General features: G+C 43.3%; 2 protein-coding genes across 5 annotated transcripts in view; one reads left to right on the top strand and one right to left on the bottom strand.

Annotated features, from left to right (window-relative positions):
- Positions 1 to 12,499, bottom strand: part of ddah1 (dimethylarginine dimethylaminohydrolase 1) — a 176,962-nt gene extending 164,463 nt beyond the window's left edge. For all 4 annotated transcript variants that reach the window (XM_062978067.1, XM_008114183.3, XM_062978068.1 and 1 more), the window contains exons 1-3: positions 12,358 to 12,499; positions 9,725 to 9,785; positions 8,984 to 9,126 (exon numbers count right to left, since the gene is read on the bottom strand). The gene's annotated coding sequence lies outside the window, so the exon portion shown is untranslated. The remainder of the gene's footprint in view (positions 1 to 8,983; positions 9,127 to 9,724; positions 9,786 to 12,357) is intronic.
- Positions 12,500 to 15,839: 3,340 nt separating this feature from the next.
- On the top strand, positions 15,840 to 19,814 carry ccn1 (cellular communication network factor 1). Its single transcript, XM_008114189.2, has 5 exons — positions 15,840 to 16,136; positions 16,744 to 16,957; positions 17,764 to 18,111; positions 18,274 to 18,476; positions 18,868 to 19,814. The coding sequence occupies exons 1-5, from the start codon at positions 16,074 to 16,076 to the stop codon at positions 19,165 to 19,167; spliced, it is 1,128 nt and encodes a 375-aa protein (XP_008112396.1). The 5' UTR covers positions 15,840 to 16,073; the 3' UTR covers positions 19,168 to 19,814.
- The last annotated feature ends 1,505 nt before the right edge of the window (positions 19,815 to 21,319 follow it).

Raw genomic sequence — 21,319 nt, 5'->3', positions numbered from 1 at the left:
GTGAGATAAGAGAGGAATGGTGTTAAAACTGTTAAATTATCTTGATAATGTAAAATGTATACTTTGTTGTTGTGGTGTGCCTTCAAGTCATTTCCAATTCATGACAATTCTAAGGTGATCCTTTTGCAATTCAGTCCTTGTGCTGGCAGGACTGCTGATCAAAAGGTCAACGGTTTGAATCCGGGGAGAGGGGTGAGCTTCCATCAGTCAGCTCCAGCTCCCTATGCTGGGACATGAGAGAAGCCTCCCACAGGATGGTAAAACATCAAACATTTGGGTATTCCCTTGGCAATGTTCTTGCAGATGATCAGTCCTCTCACACCAGAAGCAACTTGCAGTTTGTCAAGTCGCTCCTGACACGAAAAAAATGGGTTTTCTGGGTCTGATTCACCGAGGTCTCCCAGTGGGTTTCCATGGCCAACTGGGGAGTTGAACCCTGATCTCCAGTCATCTACAATGCTACACTGATTCTCTAGATTGTGTAATACTCAATATACCATACCATTACAAGATTGCTGTGTGTTCAGCAATTGCAATCCATGCTATAATGTGCAACCATCACTAAAGTGTGACATATACAAAGTGGGATATCCAGTGTACTTAACAGAACTGCAACAGCAACTACCAAAAGGAATTGAATCATAAATCAAAAATCCTTTTCTATTACTTGTTGTTCAGCAGTGGCAGTCTAAGCACAGAAGAGCCTTATTTCAGAGATTGCAAAAGTTAGCTTTTTGGATATAAAAAACCTCAGAATTTCCCCTGCCAGGTAAGTATGTCTGATAGCATACTTATAGTCCAAAATAGCAACTTTTTAAAAATCTGTCCTTTTTTCAGAAGTAAAATCCAGACCAAGCCTCCAGTGTGGCTATGGACCATGCTGACTGAGGGAATTTTGACTGAGGAAATTTCTAACCCAAAAAAAGTAACTCTCCTAAGCTCTGTCTGAAGCTCATTCCTCAGCCAGGCCATTGATATAAATGTAAAAAAATGACTGAGAGTGAAATACAATCATAAAATACAGAGTATATGCATAGTATAACATACCACTGTGTTTGGTCAATTCAAAAGAGAACAAGTTTTTCATGTCAGGACAAACTGAAAGCTGAAAAGTGTCATCATCTATAGTTCAAAACAAATTAATTACTAAGTCTGACAAAAAAAATGAGACATGTACAGTGGATGGCCAGAATCTGGGAGTGAGGTTTACCTCACAGAGGTGGTCAGAATACCAGCACAGAGCAAATGATGGCTCTACATGAACCCGAATATTATACTGAGAGAGCTCTCGTGTTTTTCGGGAGACTGCCACGAGCCTGTGGTTTGAGGGAGGGGGCATTTATTTTTCTGGCAGCTAGGAGCACAATGCGAGCTTCACTTACTAGAGCATGCCTGTAAGAACACATTAGGTGTTTTGACTCAGACAGTTAAGCTATGCAGCAAATGTGAATGCCCATACCAAATATAATTGCTCAGTGATCCCATCATCATATTATGGTCTAGTGGTGTTCCCTTTGATACCTAATTCTAGAAGAGGCCCAGAAGACAGAAACAAACATCAAGCATTCTTGCCAGGTCTTGCAATTTAGGCATCTAGCAAGCCTCTCAATAAGTGGCATTTAATAATTGTTTTGGCACTGTCCATCATGATCTAGTAGTCCCTCATTATTAAAAAGCTCAAAGGTCAGTGACAACAGTCAGCTCCTGTTCAAAGGAAAGAAACAACACTTGGAAATGCAAAATCTATTCTCTACCATCCAGAAACAGCATGAAAAGTACTATATTGATAAAGTGCCTGCAGCAGGGCCATAGCCAGAAAAAATTTCGGAGGGGGGTGGGGTTAATATTTTCTTTTAGCAAATCATGAGTACTGTAGTTCCATAATGCAAAATAATTTAGAAATCAGTCTCCATCGATAAACTTCAGTGGACACTCAAGACAGATAAACTTCAGTGGAAACTCATGGGGATTTGGTTAATCAGTTAAAACTCATGAGTAAACCAGGTTTTTTTGAACCAGAAAAATTTCGGGGGGGGGGGGGGGTTGAACCCCTAACCCCCTCCCCTTGGCTACAGCCCTGGTCTGCAGATAGACTTTTGTATGAATGTGGCATCTGAACCAATCAAAGGACGAGAAGATTTTGAGTATGAGCAGACTCTTCCCCATTGCTGTTGCTGTGTATCTTCAGATTGTTTCTAAGTTATACCAACCCTAAGGCAAACCTATTATAGGTTTTCTCAGCCTGAGAGGGTGCGACTCGCCAAAGGTCATCCACTAGGTTTCCATGGCCAAGCAGGAATCAAACCCTGTCCTCCAGAATTGTAGTCATTCACTCAAACCGCAACATCACACTGGCTCTCCCCATTAGTAGATAAGTTGAAACAAATTAAGGTTTCTTCTAAACAGAAAAATTTCAGTTTTAAAGTACTGTATTTGCTAGACCATTGGAGCTAGGGGGGGGAGAAAAGTCCACGTGGGAGGCAAAAGTGCTGTGATCCAGTCAGATGCAGCAAAAGTACATAATATTTACTTACTTGTAGGCTGCTGGGTGTATCTATTCTATAGAATAAATGCAGTTTATTTACCAATTTAACTGCCATGGCACAATTCTGTGGAATCCAGGGAAATTAGGTTTTACAAGGTCTTCAACCTTCTTTGCCAAAGAATGCTGGTGCCTCACCAAACTACAAATCCCAGCATTCCATAGCATTGTGCCATTGCAGTTAAAGTGGTGCCAAACTGAATTATTTCTTCAGTATAGATGCTACCAAAGACATGTGCATATGAACAGGCACACATACACACTAACCATGGTTATGAAGCACTTTGCTCTTAACAAATCTGCATATACACCTGTGCTTCCCAGGATATCTGATACAGAGACTGGCAGTCATTTGTGCTCACTGGACATAATAAGTCCTTCCTTTTCCAGAAACTTGACGGGCTGATATGTCTCAGGGATCGGCACCAGTGAAGAAACTGGAGAAGCATTTGTCTATATACAGTTGCTGCACAGGTTTCTGTGTATGATCTTGAACAGAACACTGTCTCAACTCTGTGCCTGTTAAGGAAGTGAAAACCTGAAACCACTTGGACATTCATCACGAAGGTCACGGTTCAATTCTGTTGTCTTCCCTATTCATTTCCTTGTTTAACTGCCCCCTCTACCTCAACTTCCCAGCTTTTCGCTTCCAAAATGAGTCACAGCAGTAAGACTGTTTTACTACTAGAAGGATGATTTAAGGCTACAGGAACCAAGGGCTCGGCAATAGCAATGGGAGAGGCCCACTGTAAGGTAAGCACGAAGAGCAAATACAGAAAGGAGTAGCAAAAAGTGAAACTGAAAGAAGAGGAAAGAAATGTATGTGAAGGAATAACTAGAATATGAGAATAGGAATGACAAAACATAAGGATGGTTTGTCAACAGAACTTTGAAAATACCCCCCTTCCTGGTTCATTCTGGATACATTTTCACACAGAGATTGGTACTCTGTGTCCTACTAGATGTTGAACTACAACTTCTATTATTCTTCATTACCAGCTATGCTGACTAGGGATGATGGGAGATGCAGTGCAACATTTGGGAATGTCAATTTTTAAAATAAGGTGCTCACATCTTGAGTTTACTTCAGAGCTCCATGCAAAACCTATTATATGGAAATTTGGATACATCACTAAGGCAGCCTCATCCTGCCTAGAATCCTCTTAATGAATAAGACTACACGTCCCATGATAGTGTGATGACTCATGGGCCTTGTAGTCCTGTTCCTAGTACTATTGTGGCAGACGAAGAGGAAAACATGGGATTTTCGCCGGTTCAGCAAGAGCCGGAGCCTCTTCACCTGCAGGATGTTGATGTTTGCCCACAAGAATTCAGCCAAACAGGCCTTGGGCAGAACTCCCCCCCCCCCCCCCCGTTTTCCAGGAGGGAAAATTATTCTAAAGATAGGGGAGCCAGGGAGGCTAATCGCAGAAGCCTGAGAATCGCTGCCAAACAAATGGCTGATTAGGTCTGCTTCTCTTGGGAAATTCTAAGGAGTCATGCATCTGGACAGAGTTGGGTTTCGCTTCTCGTTCTCTAGGGAAAGAGTTCTGTTGGCGGGAAAACGAGACCCAATATAGGTGTTTGGCGCGAGGGATACTTTGCGGAGTCAATTGATCAGCTTGAGGAGAGAGATCGTGTGTGGACTTCGTAATCCCAGTTCCTTGCTTCCCGGATCAAGCTTCAAGCCTAGCCTTGTCTCACGTTTTACCACGGACTCTGTTTCATGCTTCATGTTCGTCTTGCCTCCAGTCACGGATTTAGTCGAGAATCAAGTTTATTTCCAGCCTTGTTGTCAAGCTTCATTGGACTTTAAAGACTCTGTTATTTCCCCACACTATTGCTTGGCAAAGTGTGTGTTTCGGTCAAGTGGATTAAAACTTTGAACTCTAATATCTTATATTGGACAATACATTTCTGGACTATAATTGACCTTATCTGAAAGGTCTGCATCTGAACTATATTCTTCACTTGTTTTTATTGATTTTATATATTTCTTTAATAAAGATATTAGATAGAGACTGGCCTCTGTGTAAGGTTATTGGTGCTCTACAGCCAGGGTCCTGACACTTCCACACAGCTATATAACCCATTTATAATCTTATATTATCTGCTTTAACTGGATTATCTGGACTCCACCATACTTCGCCACAGCAACGTGTGGCCGGGCACAGCTAGTGATTTATATAAGTTGTAGGTATTGGAATGTATAGTTCACCTGCAATCTACAAGCACTCTGGACCCCACCAATCATCATTGGACCAAACTTGGCAACAGAGCCCCAATGACCAGCAAAAAATATTTGAGGTCTTTGGGGAAAATTCACCTAGATTTGGGGGAGTTGTAGTTCACCCACATCCAGAGAGCCCAAACACTGATGGATCTGGACCAAACTTGGCACACAGACCTGATATGCCAAAATTTGATTACTGGAGGGGTTGGGGGGAACTGACCTTCCTTTTTGGGAGTTGTAGCTCACCCACAACCAGGGAAACTGTGACCTCCACCAATGATGGACCTGGACCAAACTTGGCACATAGAACCCCCATGACTAACTCAACTTACTGGAGTGATTTGAGAGAACTGACTCACCATGGTGGGAGTTGTAGTTTACCCTACAGCCAGAGAGCACACTGAACCCCACTGATGATGCATCTAGAGCAAATTTGCCCAACATATTAAACTTAAAGTACTGATGGAGTTTCTGGGGGTTAACCTGGGATGATGTCAGCTGTAGTTCACCCACAACCTTATGCATTTTGTACAATTAAAAAACTGACTTTTTCAAATAACCCGAGCAACGCTGGGTACCCAAGCTAAAATAGCAAATCCAAGGTTTGCTTTTTTAAAAAATATTTTCAAACCGTGGTGTATACAGAGGTCCAGCTGTGATCTAAATATACCAGACCTTATCTGATCTTGGAGGTTAAGTGGGGTCAGCCTTGGTGAGAACTTGGATGGGAGACCCCCCCCCCCCCCCCAAAAAAAAAGAAAAAAAGAAAAAAAAGACGGGTGTTGGAGGCCTTATTGCATGTGCTGGCAAATCTCTGAACTTTTAGGCCTGCACTGTAGAATGCAGTTTGACACCAATTTAATCGCCATGGTTCAATGCTATGGTATCCTGAGATTTGTAGTTTTGCAAGGTATTTTACCTTCTCTGCTGAAGAATGCTGGGCCCTGACAAACTAGAATTTCCAGATTTCCATAGATGCACCATAAGAAAATGCATAAGGGCCCTTCCACACAGCCATATAACCCAGAATATGAAGGCAGAAAATCCCACAATATCTGCTTTGAATTGAGTTATCTGAGCCCACACTGCCATATATTCCAGTTCAAAGCAGATAATGTGGGATTTTATTCAGCTGCGTGGAAGGGGCTTAAGTTGATAGGTGACTTGAAGGCAGGCACACCACATATCCCAAATATCCTAAAGGCACCAGATGCTGTCTTGATATATATTTCAGAGGAACTGACAAAACTCTTACATTGCGTAGATCTGCCATATAACGGAGTTGGAACATTATCGGGTTCCCAGGAGGCCTTTCTGGCTAAAGGGGGGTGGAGGCAGCGGCAGAGATGCTCCCTGGGTGGATGACGAGGCCTGCAAGGCCTTTCTCCAAATATGGGCCAGGCCTGGAAGCCTGGAGAGTGTCGCGCAGGAGCCGGAAATCTCCCTGTCAGCCGCAGTGGCCTCATTCTCTCTCCTCTCTTCCCAGCAAAGCCAAGGTTTCTCTCCTTTTTTCAAAGATAAGCAGGGATTTGATCTCTAGTCTCTAGAGCGGGCATGGGCAAACTTGGGCCCTCCAGGTGTTTTGGACTTCAACTCCCACCATTCCTCACAGCCTGAGGCCCCTTCCTTTTCCCCCTCAGCCACTTCAAAACACCTGGAGGGCCCAAGTTTGCCCATGCCTGCTCTTAGAGCCATAGTCCAACGCTCAAACTATTACATCACACTGGCTTTTATCATAGCCTGCCAATATCAGATCATAGGCTGTTTGACATAGAGGAGACCAAATCATCATCATCATCTTTTTTCTCTCTCTCGATTGAGGCCCAAAGCAGCTCACAAGTCTTGAAAACAATGCAATTAAAAAACCTACAAAACAGTGGGAAAGAATGACAACAGCTCTTCCTTTTCAGTGAACATTCATTTGGGGAGGCAGGGGGAGATTTATGGATGATGCAGTTGTTTCATGCTGAGCTTCCTTTTGGCAACAACAGATTAACAGATGTTGTGTTGATGCGTTGTCGAAGGCTTTCATGGCCAGAATCACTGGGTTGCTGTGAATCTTCCGGGCTGTATGGCCATGTCCCAGAAGCATTCTCTCCTGACATTTTGCCAACATCTTTGGCAGGCATCTTCATAGTTTGTGAGTTTTGTTGGGAACTAGGCAAATTAGGTTTATATATCTGTGGAAAGTCCAGGGTGGGAGAAAGAACTCTTGTCTGTCTGAGGCAAGTGGGAATGTTGCAATTTATCCCCTTGATTAGCATTGAATGGCCTTGCAGGTTCAAACCTTGGCTGCTTCCTGCCTGGGGGAATCCTTTGTTGGGAGATGATTATCTGGCCCTGATTGTTTCTTGTCTGGAATTCCCCTGTTTTTGAATATTGTTCTTTATTTACTGTCCTAATTTTAGAGTTTTTAAATACTGGTAGCCAAATTTAGTTCATTTTCATGGTTTTTTTTTTCCTTTCTGTTGAAATTGTCCACATGCCTGTGTATTTCAATTGCTTCTCTATGTAGTCTACATGGTGGTTGTTAGAGTGGTCCAGCATTTCTGTATTCTCAAATTATATGCTGTGTCCAGGCTGGTTCATCTAGTGCTCTGCTATGGCTGACTTCTCTGGTTGAATTAGCCTGCACTGCCTTTCATGTTCCTTTATTTGTGTTTGGGCAATGCTGCGTTTGGTGGTCCACGAAGAAAATTGAACAAATGCTATGTTCAGCAAAGGACAAGAGGAATCATGTCACTTCTGCAGGAGTCTACCATATACTGTGCAGCTGTGGACAAGTCTACATAGGGACCACTAAACGCAGAATTACTCAGACACAAATCAAGGAACATGAAAGGCACTGCACAGTCCGGGGCAGAGAGTTCCACTGCCAAACAGCTCTCACAGTTAGGAAGTTCTTACTGATGTTCAGGAAAGGAGATTCCACCTGAACATCAGGAAGAACTTCCTCACTGTGAGAGCTAATCGGCAGTGGATCTCTCTGACCCAGACTGTGGTGGAGGCTCCTTCTTTGGAGGCTTTTAAGCAGAGGCTGGATGGCCATCTGTCGGGAGTGCTTTGAATGCAATTTCCTGCTTCTTGGCAGGGGGTTGGACTGGATGGCCCATGAGGTCTCTTCGAACTCTATGATTCTATGACTGCAGACTAATTCAGTCATAGAAGTCAGCCATAAGCAGGGTACCCGATGAACCAACTTGGACACAGCATATTATCTGAGAACACAGAAACGCTGGACCAGTTTTACAACTACCATGTCAGACTACACAGAGAAGCCATTGAAATCTAGAAGCATGTGGACAATTTCACTGGAAAGGAGGTGATTAGCTGGCCCTGATTGTTTCTTGTCTAGAATTCCCCAGTTTTCGAATGTTGTTCTTTATTTACTGTCCTGATTTTGGAGTTTTTTTAATACTGGTAATCAGATTTTGATCATCTTCATGGTTTTCTCCTTTCTGTTGAAATTGTTCACATGCTTGTGGATTTCAATGGCTTCTCTGTGTCGTCTGACATGGTGGTTGTTAAACTGGTCCAGCATTTCTGTGTTCTCAAATAATATGCTGTGTCCAGGTTGGTTCATCAAGTATTCCACAGATATATAAACCCCACTTGCATAGTTTCCAACAAACCTCACAACCTCTGAGGATGCCTGCCATAGATGTGGGTGAAACGTCAGGAGAGAATGCTTCTAGAACATGGCCATACAGCCTGGAAAACTCACAGCAACCCAGGTGTTGTGTTTTCTTTATGCCTGTGTGGGATGGATTCTGAGAGAAAAAAACGCCTCTGAGAGGAGTCCACCAAAGATGGGCTTTTATCCCTCCATCCTTCGTTGCGGGATTTTGAGACTGTGCAGAGTAGTCAAAGCCAGCCAGGAGGAAATCCACCCCCACCCCCATTTGAAAAGTAAGACAAAACCGTATATTTGTGCAAACCCGGCTGCAAAAGTGTGCAGACTGCTGGAGGACACAGGCTCTATTATATGACTCCGACCTCACTAGCTGCAAAGACACTCAACCCCTTTCTCCTAAAAAAAAATAATAAAAATGTGGGGGGCAGACTTCTATAACTCCTGTAAAATTCAACAAAGCTGCTTATTCTTCCTTAAAGAAAAATTGCCACAATGTCTACCCCTTCAACCCACACTCACATCTCCCTCCCCTCCACACACACATATCCCTTTAGGATCCAAGAGTGACACTTACCTGGAAACCTGTTCCCAGTTCTTATGAAATGTCTCACTGGGAAGGGAGCAGGCGGCAGATCGTCTGGGTTTTTCCTCCTCCAAAAGAGCAGTGGGGCTGGTGAGGGGTTCGCTCCCCTCCCCGAAATGGCCAACCTCTGGAAACTAGAAGCATATATAAGACACTAAGCGTATGGCAATGGTAGACAGCCAGGTTGATCATGTTGCCTTTCCCTCTCACATCTCCTCCCTCCTTTCCCCCTCCCTGCTTCCCCCACTACTCTGTTAAAGGGTATATTCCAAAGGTTCTCCTTTACTGAGCCTAAAAGAACAGCAAATCAAGGATTCTCCATCAAGGACCCCTTAGGATGAGTGTACACAAGGTTGTGGGTTCCCTAGGCTTTTTCTCTTAACAAGGGAGTGTGTTGTTATTCTTTCAAAACTAACAAATCAGCAAGCCACAATTGTTTCCTCCAGTGCTTTTCCTCCTAAACCATAATAGGCAGATTGTGTGAAGAATGAAAAAAAGAAAAGAAAAAAAAAGGGGAGGGGGGAGAAATACACCCCACCAGGAATTCCAAAGAATTTCCTGCCCTGGGAACAAAAATTGAAGTCTATATTTAACAACATCTGAAGCTGTCAAGAATGTGTTGCGGTTGGATAACAGAGTCAAAAAATGTGGAAAATGCAGGCTACTGCTCTACCAAATATGGAAATACTGTTACGTCTAGTAGTGTCTGAATCACCATCTGGAAATACTTACGGCTCTGGAGCCGAATTACAGGACACCACAACAGAAGCCGAAGAGACCCTTCCTCAAAAGCCTTAAATGGGGGAAGAGAAATTATTAAATGGATTTCACCGCAGAGGCAAATACTATAAACCTTGATAAACACCAGACCTGACAAGGAAGACAGGCTCCGGAGGCCTGCTGTTGCTTTTTTTAAACATACTCATGGGCCTCAAAAATTGATTTTGGCCTCAGCAAAGTATTTGCTTCCTGCATGATTACAGCAGCAGGAATGAAGCATTAGATACTCTCCTATTTGGAACATAATGCTACCTATTAAAGGTACTATAAGAGAAATAGGCACATTGCACAATTATGACGCTGTTGATACTATTTTAACTGATTTGGCTCCATACTATGGAATCCTGGAATGTGTAGTTTGACGAGATATTTAGACTTCTTTAATACACTCCCCTGAAGTATAGCATTTGAGGTTTCAGGTAGAGAAGTCTTAAGTCCCTTACCAAACTATAACTCTAAGGATTCTATAGGGTTGAGCCAAGGCAGTTGAATACAGTAGTATCAAAGTGCTATAATATTGTAGTGTGTATATACTTGATTACATGGCAGATACTTTTTTTACTGTTGTGTGCCTTCTGAAGTAAATCTGTCACAGGGGCTTCTGGGGCTGAGAGTGTGTGATTTTGCCCTGATCCCGAACCCTGATCGCCATAATCATCATCCAACACTCAAGCCATTACATCACACCGGCTCTCTAGTATATATTTAGGCATCTCTATATAATATGTTAAAATAGCATCACAACAGTCCTGTCTTCCTTGGAAAGAGCAGTTTTAGCACTGTTTATTTTAAACGCTTATCATCCCATACTAGACTGAAGGTCACTAGGAGTTCACTGTTCCATTGGAATAACTTTCCAGTTTGCTTTCTCTGAAGCAGATTCTCTTTCAGCCTCCAAGGCAGATCAAGAGTCAGAAATGCAAGAAATGCACAGACCTGCTTGAAAGGGTTTGTTTTCAGCCACCACTTCATTCATGCCTTGTATCACAAGAAAAACTGCTAATACACAAATCAAAGGAGGGCGAGGGTGCATCTCCACTGTAGAATTGATGCAGTTTGACACCACTTTTAACTGCCATGGCTCAATGCTATGGCATTCTGATGAGGCACCAGCACTCTTGTAAAACTACAATTCCCAGGATTCCACAGCATGGAGCCAAGGCAGTTAAAGTAATGTTAAACTGCATCAATCCTATATTGTTGATATGCCTTAAATCAGTGGGCCTTAACCTTTGAGCTTCCAAGTGTTTTGGACTTCTGCTTCCAAGAACAGTGGGCCAAGCTGGACGGGGTTTCTGGATGTTGAATTCCCCCCCTCTCTCCCAAAAAAACCTCCTTAGAGTTTGGGAACCACGGTCTGAGTGGAATCAAGGGTTAAATTTCTATAAAACCACAGTTGAATAATGGGACAAGAAGATCCCTCCTCCTTTCTTGGAACACATCCAGTATTTTCTTTTGAATCTTTCCCATTCATTAAAAAAGGAAAAGGTTTAAATGAGGCCATCTGGAATTAGGTTAGGATCCAGCCTTTCATTCCAGCAGTGGATCTGACCCTCCTTTTCCACTCTTCCCTCTATAATCTTTAATTCAACTATAAGCCATTTAGCAAACACTCCAGACAAGACAATCTGGTTTGCAAAGCACTTGTTTCCCAGGCTGCAAGGTGGAGAAAGTTTTCTGGGAAATGGTGGTGGGAGCTGAATGGGATTGGAGGAAGAAATATTAGATATTATATATATTGTCATATAATGTAGAGTTTTGACTAACAACCCTTTCTTTCCCCAGCTGCAAGGTAAAGAAAAATCCCTGTAAAATGGGGAAGGAGAAAATATATATATTAAAAAGGCCTGCCAAAAGATAGAACTTTAATTCTGTTTTAAATTCTGACAGCTCATCAAATTGTCTAATCTCTTCTAGCAGGTCATTCTGCATATCTTACACGCAGTCTTGAATAAACCCTGTTTCCCAGGCTGAAAAGGAGAGAAACTTTCTTGGGAAAAGGAAGGATGAGGACAAGATGGATATGATGGAGAATGTATATCTATCTGTATCTATATCTATATAATATGTAAAATATAATATTATATAGTCCTGATTAAAATCTCTAGTTTCCGATGCTGTAAAGATAAATGTTCCTGGGGTATGAGCGGCGGGGGGAGTCAAAACCTCTGTTTCCCAGGTGGCAAAACAGAGAAACAATCTCCTTCCTTGGAGGCATTTAAACAGAGGCTGGATGACCATCTGTCAGGGGTGCTTTGATTGTGATTTTCCTGCATGGCAGGGGGGTTGGACTAGATGATCCATATGGTCTCTTCCAACTCTATTATGCTATGATCCTATGATTCCTGGGAAACAGTGGGAGCGGTGGGAGCTGTATGGGATAGAGGGGAAAAAGAGATACGCTATATTATATTTAACGTTATGCTATATTATATTATATGCTATATTTGTTTAATCTCTGTTTTGCCTGTTTTAATATGTTCGTATTTCATAGAGATAGGTTTTGGTACGTAACTTTTATGGAGGTACGTTTTAGTGAGTGCATTTGTGTGTTTTTCTGTATTTTAATTGTTGTTTTTACCCACCTTGAGCCATGAGGAGAGATATTATTATGGTGTCAAATCTTGACTGAAACCGACTGACTGAAATCTTGACTAGAAAGTGGAGAAACTTTTCTGGGAAAAGGAAAAAATAGGAAACTGGTTAAGAGGAGGAAAAAGGAAGCATTTTATAGATCATTATATAAGTATGAATATATATATCGTATATTAGATCTACCATGTCTATTTAGTTGTTACTATTAGTTTGTATTGATGTCTTTGTTTACTGTTTTGATTTGGTTTGGTTTGTTTCTATTGTTTATTATGGCATAGAATGCTTGCCATCTTTTGTTGGAAACTGCTCTGAGGTCCTGCCCCCCCCCCCCCGAGAGATAGGGTGGGTTATAAATAAAGTTGTTTTATTTTATTTATGTATATTTAATTTCTCCGGTGCAAAGTGGATAATTTTCCCTAGGAAATGGTGATGATAGCTGTGTGTGATTGGTGGGAGGGGGATACATATATAATATATTACTGTATTACATTATACTATATTACATTGCATAATTGTATCCCATTCTGGTTTCAAGTCTGGAGTTTTGGAGTTCAGTGCCATCTGTATGCAGGTGATGCCCAACTCTATTACTCATTTCCACTTGATGCCGAGGATGCAGTCCTGACCCTGAACTGGTGCCTGTCAGCTGTGATGGATTGAATGAGAATGAACAAATTGAAACAGAATCCAGAGAAGACAGAGGTGCTACTGGTCAGTTGTAGGGCCATTCAGGGTATGGGCTGCAACCTGTGCTGGATGGGGTCACGCTCCCCCTGAAGGAGCAGGTTCGCAGTTTGGGGGTCCTTCTGGCCTCAATGCTGATCTGGAAGACCCAGGTGTTGGAGGTGGCCAGGAAGGCCTTAGCATAGTTAAAGCTTGTGCGCCAGCTGCACCCATACCTTGAAAAGCCTGATCTGGCCATGGTAGTACATGCCTTAGTGTATTTAAAACTTCCCCGCTCCTGAAGCAGCTACACTGGCTCCCAATTTGTTTCTGGGTGTAATTCAAGGTGTTGGCTTTAGCCTATAAAGCCTTAAATGGTTTGGGCTCAGCCTACTTGAGGGACCGCATCTCCTCCTACGAGCCCACACGAACCCTGAGATCATCAGGAGGGGCCTTTCTCTCCATCCCACCGCTGTCACAATTGCAGTTGATGGGAATGAGAGAAAGAGGGGACCTTCTTGACAGTGGCCCCGTGGCTCTGGAACTCCCTTCCCAAAGAAGTGCAATCGGCCTCCTCTTTATTGGCCTTTCACTCATAAGTTAAAACCTTTCTGTGGACTCAGGCCTTTCCCGATAACCCATAACAGGCAATGACCAGGCAATTATTGATAAGGCACATCACTGAAGGCCACCTTGGACTTGGCAATGTTTACACGGCCTAAAGAAGCGGAGCTTCTAAGATCTTTAGTGCAATGTTTTTGTGGATAACCTCAGTGGCCTGAGGCCCAGGGAATTTGAATGATGCATGTCGTATTTATTAAGCTTGTTGTATATGGTTTATGTAGGAGCCCCTGATTGCGCAGCAAGTTAAACCGCTGAGCTGCTGAACTTGCTGACTGAAAGGTTGGCAGTTCGAATCTGGGAAGCGGGGTAAGCTCCTGCTGTTAACCCCAGCTTCTGCCAATCTAGCAGTTTGAAAACATGCAAATGTGAGTAGATCAATAGGTACCACTTCGGTGAGGAAGTAAAGACACTCCATGCAGTCATGCCGGCCACATGACCTTGGAGGTGTCTATGGACAAAGCCGGTTCTTCGGCTTAGAAATGGAAATGAGCATCAATCAGAATTGGACATGACTAGCCTGGATATCAGGGGAAAACCTTCATCTTTACCTTATATGGTTTATGCAATGTGCTATTTGTTAATATTTATTTGGGGTTTTGATGCTGTGCTTTTTGTGTCATATAATTTCTGTTGTTTTAACCATTGTTTGCCGCTTTGAATCCCACCCATGGGAGAAAAGCGGGATAAAAATAAATACATAATAATAATGTTGACCCAAACTATTTTTGTTCCCAGGCTGCAAAGTGGAGAATCTTTCCTGAGAAACTGGAGGGGCGGGGGAGAAGAGGAAGCTGAGAATGAGGATATGTTTGTGTATATGTGTGTGTATACATATGTTTGTATGAAATTCACTAAAATCCACAAGCATGTGGACAATTTCAACAAAAAAAGAAGAAACCATGAAAATGAACAAAACCTGGCTACTAGTATTATAAAAAAAACCTCTAAAATCAGTAAACCAAGAGCAACACTCAGAAAACAGGAGCATTCCAGGCATGAAACAATCAGGGCCAGCTAATCATCTCCCAACAAAGAATTAAAATGATCAAGGGCCTGGAGAGCAAGCCCTATGAGGAGCGGCTGAAAGAGCTGGGCATATTTAGCCTGAAGAAGAGAAGGTTGAGGAGACAAGACAAAACTACAAGCGCTGAACAGACTATGCTCTGACACCATGAGATGCTGAGACAACCTTAAGAAATGGGGCTATAAAGTGGAGTCTACAACATGTGAGTGTGGATAAGAGCAAACTACAGACCACTTACTATAATGCAGTCTGAGCCCTGCCACATGTTCTTACAGCAACACCAGAGGTACTCCAAATAGCTAGCTACTGGTCAAAAGACATTTAGTATAATACCAAGTTGTCTGTTAGCTTCTGACATGATAAATAAACAAACTACATGTAAGGAGATTCCACCTGAGCATTAGGTAGAACTTCCACACTGTGAGTGCTGTTCAGCAGTGGAACTCTCTGGCCCAGAGTGTGGTGGAGGCTCCTTCTTTGGAGGCTTTTAAGCAGAGGCTGAATGGCCATCTGTCCGGGGTGCTTCGAATGCGATTTTCTTGCTTCTTGGCAGGGGGTTGGAGTGGTTGGCCAATGAGGTCTCTTCCAACTCTATGATTCTATGATTCTCCTAGGCAGGAAGCAGCCAGGCCTTGAAGTTGCAAGGCTATTCAATGCTAATCAAGCTGGTTAATTGCAACATTCACACTTGCCTCCAACAGACAAGAATTCTTTCTCCCGGCCTGGACCATCCACAGATATCCAAACCCCACTTGCCTAGTTTCCGACAGACCTCACAACTTCGGAGGATGCCTGGGCGAAACGTCAGGAGAGAATGCTTCTGGGACATGTCCACGCAGCCTGGAAAACTCAAAGCCATGAAAGCTTTCGACACACACACACATATATACATATACTGTGTGTATGTATGAAATTCCACATGAGGAGATAGGTGTACAAAAGCCTTGCTGGCTAAAGCACTGAGGCCGGGCCTGTTAGCTGGGCGCGAGACGCACGCACGGAGCCGAGCCCCGCCCATCCTCCTCCCCCCCCCCTCCCGGGCGCGAGGGAGACAGGGCGGGGCTTGGAGCCGGCGCGCGCCAAGGCCACATTCCTGAGATGCTTGAGAATTCCTGATGCTTGAGAATCCTGGAACGCTCAACGTCAGCGCAGCTGCGGCACGCGGCGCTGTATATAAAGCGGCTCCCGCTCAGCGCCTCCTCAGACGGCAAAGGGATCCCCGAGAAGTCGGAGGCGCGACTCGAGCACAAACAGCAACAGAAGAAGAAAGCTCCCTCTTTCTTCCTCTCTCTTTCCCACACACACACAAGGAGAAGAAGCGAAGCTCCCCTTCGGAGTCCATTTGTTTTCAACTTCGGTTTGGCGTTTGGAGAAAAAAAAAAGAGAAGCGCAACTATGACTCTCCAGAGAAGCAGCTGCCTCGTCTTGGGCCTGGCTCTCCTGCAGTTAGTCCACAGGGTAGGTTTGGGGTCTTGTTTTTCACTTTAGAGTCCCAGGCATGGGCAAACTTCTGCCCTCCTGGTGTTTTGGACTCCAACTCCCACAATTCCTCACAGCCCCAGGCCTCTTCCTTTTCCCCCTCAGCCGCTTAAGCTGAAAAGGAAGAGGCCTGGGGCTGTGAGGAATTGTGGGAGTTGGAGTCCAAAACACCAGGAGGGCAGAAGTTTGCCCATACTTTTTTAGATCCTTGCAGACATAGCCCAGAATCTGATCCCAGGTTTTCTTATTTAAACCGGATTATATGAGTCCACACTGGCAAATAATCCGGGATAAAGACAACCTGGAATATATTGGACCTGTCTGTTTGTTCCTTATCACAAGCTTTAGAATAACAACAATTTGTCCAATGTTCTACTGCTTGCTATGCTTTGAAGTGGAACTGAGTGTGGGAAGGAGGGATGGGGCAGAAGGGACTTGAGAGGAAGTGCTCGTCTCCCAGGATGGCAGGCTTTGCTATGAAAAGGTGCGGCTCCTGGATTTTGTTTCAGTTCAAAGAAGGCGAGTTGCTTCTTGCCCTGCCTGCTTCTCTCTCCCTCACCTTTGCCTGCCTTGCTCCTTTCCCCAGGTGGCATCCGCTTGTCCCTCCGCCTGCCAGTGCCCCCTGGAAGTCCCCAGGTGCGCCCCGGGAGTCGGTCTGGTCCTGGACGGGTGCGGATGCTGCAAGGTCTGCGCCAAGCAGCTCAACGAGGACTGCAGCAAGACGCAGCCCTGCGACCACACCAAGGGCCTGGAATGTAACTTTGGCGCCAGCGTCACTGCTCCGAAGGGCATCTGCCGAGGTAAACATCTCCTATACCATAGTGTGCACGGGGCCAGTGCTCTCCGTTGTGGGGAAGTTTCGCACTTTTCAGCCCATGTATGGTTAGGCTTTGTTGTTGGTAGATTGGCAGAAGGGCATATATGACCTCAGCCGTCTGGAATGCGCTTCACGACGTCTGGGCTGCACTGCACTCGAGGCACATAAGGAAAAGTGATTCCTGACTAACTTATTGTTCTAGCTCCAGGGCTCTAGGGGATTACGAGGAACTTTATCATAAACTGCAAAGAAAAAAGCCTCCTTCTTCAGCTGACAGAGGCCCCTTCCACACAGCTGAATAAAATCCCACATTTTCTGCTTTGAACTGGAATACATGGCAGTGTGGACTCAGATAACCCAGTTCAAAGCAAATACTGTGGGATTTGCTGCCTTGATATTCTGGGTTATATAATAATAACAAAACTTTATTTCTACCCTGCCACCATCTCCCAAAAGGGACTCCGGGTGGCTTACAAAGCATTCATAATATAACAATACATATGGTGCAATAAATACAGATACATCAATATCAGAGGAAAGTATAATTCACATCATCAATACTTAAAACAATACCATAGTAAAATCAATCAACCCTAAAATAGACATCAATAAAATGAATAATAACCAACCAGTCATATAGAGTACTTTTGGTGAAAAATGAGTACAATTTGAACCTTTTGGGCTCTATATTGGGAAGCTTGGTTAAAGAGCCAAGCTTTTAGGTTTATATGGCTGTGTGGAAGGGCCCAGAGCTTCACTTATACCTCTGCCTCTTTTCTAACCTTACAGCACAGTCTGAAGGGAGACCTTGCGAATACAACTCCAAAATCTACCAAAATGGGGAGAGTTTCCAGCCCAACTGTAAGCACCAGTGTACCTGCATCGATGGGGCAGTGGGCTGCGTCCCACTCTGCCCACAAGAGCTCTCTCTCCCTAACCTGGGATGCCCAAACCCGAGACTTGTGAAGATCCCTGGGCAGTGCTGTGAAGAGTGGGTCTGCGACAACTCAAAAGACGCCCTGGAAGACCTGGATGGCTTCTTTGGGAAAGATTTTGGCGTGGATGTCTCAGAAGGAGAATTGACCAGGAAAAATGAGCTCATTGCCATTGTGAAAGAAGGGCTGAAAATGATGCCTGGTGAGTTAAGAATGCAGAAGGAGGGGAAGGGGGGTTACTGCCAGGATATTTTATCCTATGAGGATTATCTCTTGATGTCTATAGTGTTCTGCTAGGAATGTTGATGAAAAGGGAAGCAAAGAACTCGTGAAATTTACACTGTTCCCCTTTCTTTTCTTTTAGTTTTTGAATCCGAACCTCGCAGCCATTCGTTTGAGAACCCGAAGTGCATTGTCCAAACCACCTCGTGGTCCCAGTGTTCAAAGACCTGTGGGACTGGCGTCTCTACCCGAGTCACCAATGATAACCCCAGCTGCAGACTAGTGAAAGAGACCAGGATATGCGAAGTGAGGCCATGTGGGCAGCCTAGCTACGACTCTTTGAAGGTAAATACAGCCCCTCGCTGCCCCTCTCCCATTTCCAAGTCATTGTCGTGGGCAGTGGGTGTGTTTTAAAAACTTTCCTGTTTAGACAAGCCTTTAGTGAAGGAAACTAAGTTGGAGTGATAAGAAACACTATCATGTTTATGGACTGGAACAAAGTGCAATATGATCTGACATGATGCCACAAGAATGTGAATGTATATTATTGTTTTAAACTGATTATGTTTTATACTTAGTACTGATGTATTTGAATTGTTGTTTACATGATTTTAATATGTTATAAGCTGCTTTGAGCCTCATGAGGGAGAAAAGTGGGATATAAATTAAGATTAATTTTTTATTTATTTAGAAGCCAAGCTCTTACTTGACCTCACTGTCGATTTCTTCCTCCCAGAAGGGAAAGAAGTGCACCAAGACCAGAAAGTCCCAAGCACCTGTCAAGTTTACTTATGCCGGTTGCTCCAGTGTGAAGAGGTACCGCCCCAAGTACTGTGGCTCCTGTGTGGACAGCAGGTGCTGCACTCCTCAGCAGACCAGGACAGTCAAGATCCGGTTCCGCTGTGACGATGGGGAGACCTTCACCAAGAATGTCATGATGATCCAATCTTGCCGATGCAACTACAACTGCCCTCATACAAATGACGCCTACCCCAATTACCGGCTATTTAACGACATCCACAAATTTAGGGACTAAATTGTGACGTGTACAGGCTAGAGCAAGAGCCTTGGTTTGTTTTTTTTATAAAGTCTTTTCTGAAGTAACAGTGAAGAAATATAAACTCTTATGGAAGTGGTGCCTTTGCCCATTGGAGGGCAACACTGAGACACAAGAATGCACTGTGCAACTGGATACTAATGCAACAGTTTGAGCATATTTAAAGCTTCATAATACTGGAGCAATCTCGTTGCTTCATTTTGGAGCACTTTTCATGATTACTGATTTCTGTTTGTTAACTGATCTGTTTATATGTTTTGTTTGTCTTTTCCGGTTATGAAAAACTTTTCAGTTCCCTACTCTTCATCATAATACCACACTTTTGTTGTTGTTGTTTCAAAACAACTTCATGTTGGAGGTTACATTCCTTCCTAAGGTGGGGACTTTTGGAGTTCTCATCTATGGCAGCTATAGGTACAGCTATATATATTTCATACCCACAAACAGAAATTGGTTGTTTTTTTTTAAAGCTGAATATTTTATTTATCAAAATGTAGCTCTTTTTTGTTTTGGAGGAAAAAATCCCTAATACTGGAATAAGTTGTAAATGATTTAATTTTATATTCAATGAATTAAGAGAATTTTATTTATGGAATTAATCATTTAATAAAGAAATATTTACCTAAGTTCATGTACTTAATTACTTTAATTTCAAGTGATGATTTGATGTGTGTTTGGGAGAACATGAGGAACTTTATACCACTAAAGGGGGGGGGGATTACAAAGTCTTGATACCAATATTGAAACTGAAGGGTCTTGCTTTCAAATAAACATGTCCATGCTGCAATCTTATACCCATTTATTAGGGAGTAAATCCCAAATAACTTGGAGAGGCTTACCCACGAGCAAGACAATATTTTTTCAGTAGAGATAATACTTCCTCAACATGCAGGCTCAGTAACCTTCAGTAAACAGGTTATAGGGGAGGGGCTAGCCAGTAAGGCTTCTAATGATTTCTACTTTCTTTCATGCAAATGAATGCATGTCTTTGTGCAGGGAAAGCTTCCTGTAGTTTGCAGGAGGTAGTTTGCTTTCACTGAGTTCAGTCTTAAATGAGCTTGAGGCAATTACTTGCGTTAATCCTAAATAACATGGTGATTAAAAGTAAACATGTTGTTAAGGGAAAGAATGTTAGGAATTCTTAGTATTTCCCCCCAAAGACCAAGAGCTGCCACCACCTTTTTCCTTGTAGTGGAACCTGTATATAGAAGAAGTTTCGATCATTCAAAAGAGTAAAGGAGAAAGGAAGAGAAAGAAGCAAGAGCATTGATAACGTCTGCCCTACTTTGAGCATGCAAAGTGCTTCACATCCTTTATCTCATTAATCCTCACAACAATCCCCCAACAAAGCCGATTAAGATTCCCATGTTACCCATGAGGTTTGTGGATTGGGACTTGTCCAAAGCCATCCGGTAGGTTTTAAATGGCTCAGGATGGAACAAATGGAACAAATCATGCACTCTGTTTGTTCTGGGCCATAGCCCCTTGAGCTATATCGTTCTTTTACTTATGATGTGGGAATTTAGGCAACTACTGTACCTACAAAAACATAATCAGGAGGCTTGCTAGTGGAGAAAATATGGTGAGGAGGGAGGAAAAAGCCCTCTTCCTCTAAAAGCCCAGCGATGACTAAATACTCCCAATAACCAGAGACTGGTCAATGGAAACAACAAACAGATGTACCGGTAATTTACACTGCAACATTTTGTCACAGATCCCATTTATTAATGCTCATTACCGAAAGCATTGACACAACTGTGATAGGATAAGCAGCCAAGCAGTGTTGGCTTTCAGGCACAATCTCAAGGAATAGAGTTTCCCATGGGGCCATGGTATGAATATTTAATCTGGATGTTGCAAATCATTCCAGTTGTGGTTTTACAGTAGGCTTTAAAGGCCTGAAAGAACCAAGCCCAAGTTTTTGCTCAGTGCATGGCATCCCTAAGCACCCGGTGGCCTGATCCACCAAGGCAATTGCAATGCTCTTAGGAGCCTATCCACTAGTGATGTCATTGTTGAAAACTGAACTTTTGGGCAATCCCCAAAGCCTAATGTTCCTACATTTTTTCTTTGGCACTGCTATTTGTTCATATTGTGTAAGAGGTAAGGGGAGAAATTAAGTAATCTCTCA

Source organism: Anolis carolinensis, chromosome 4, assembly GCF_035594765.1.
Source record: "Anolis carolinensis isolate JA03-04 chromosome 4, rAnoCar3.1.pri, whole genome shotgun sequence".
Classification (NCBI taxonomy): domain Eukaryota; kingdom Metazoa; phylum Chordata; class Lepidosauria; order Squamata; family Dactyloidae; genus Anolis; species Anolis carolinensis.
The sequence above is the reverse complement of the archived record's forward strand: the minus strand, read 5'-3'. Positions and strand labels throughout refer to the sequence as shown.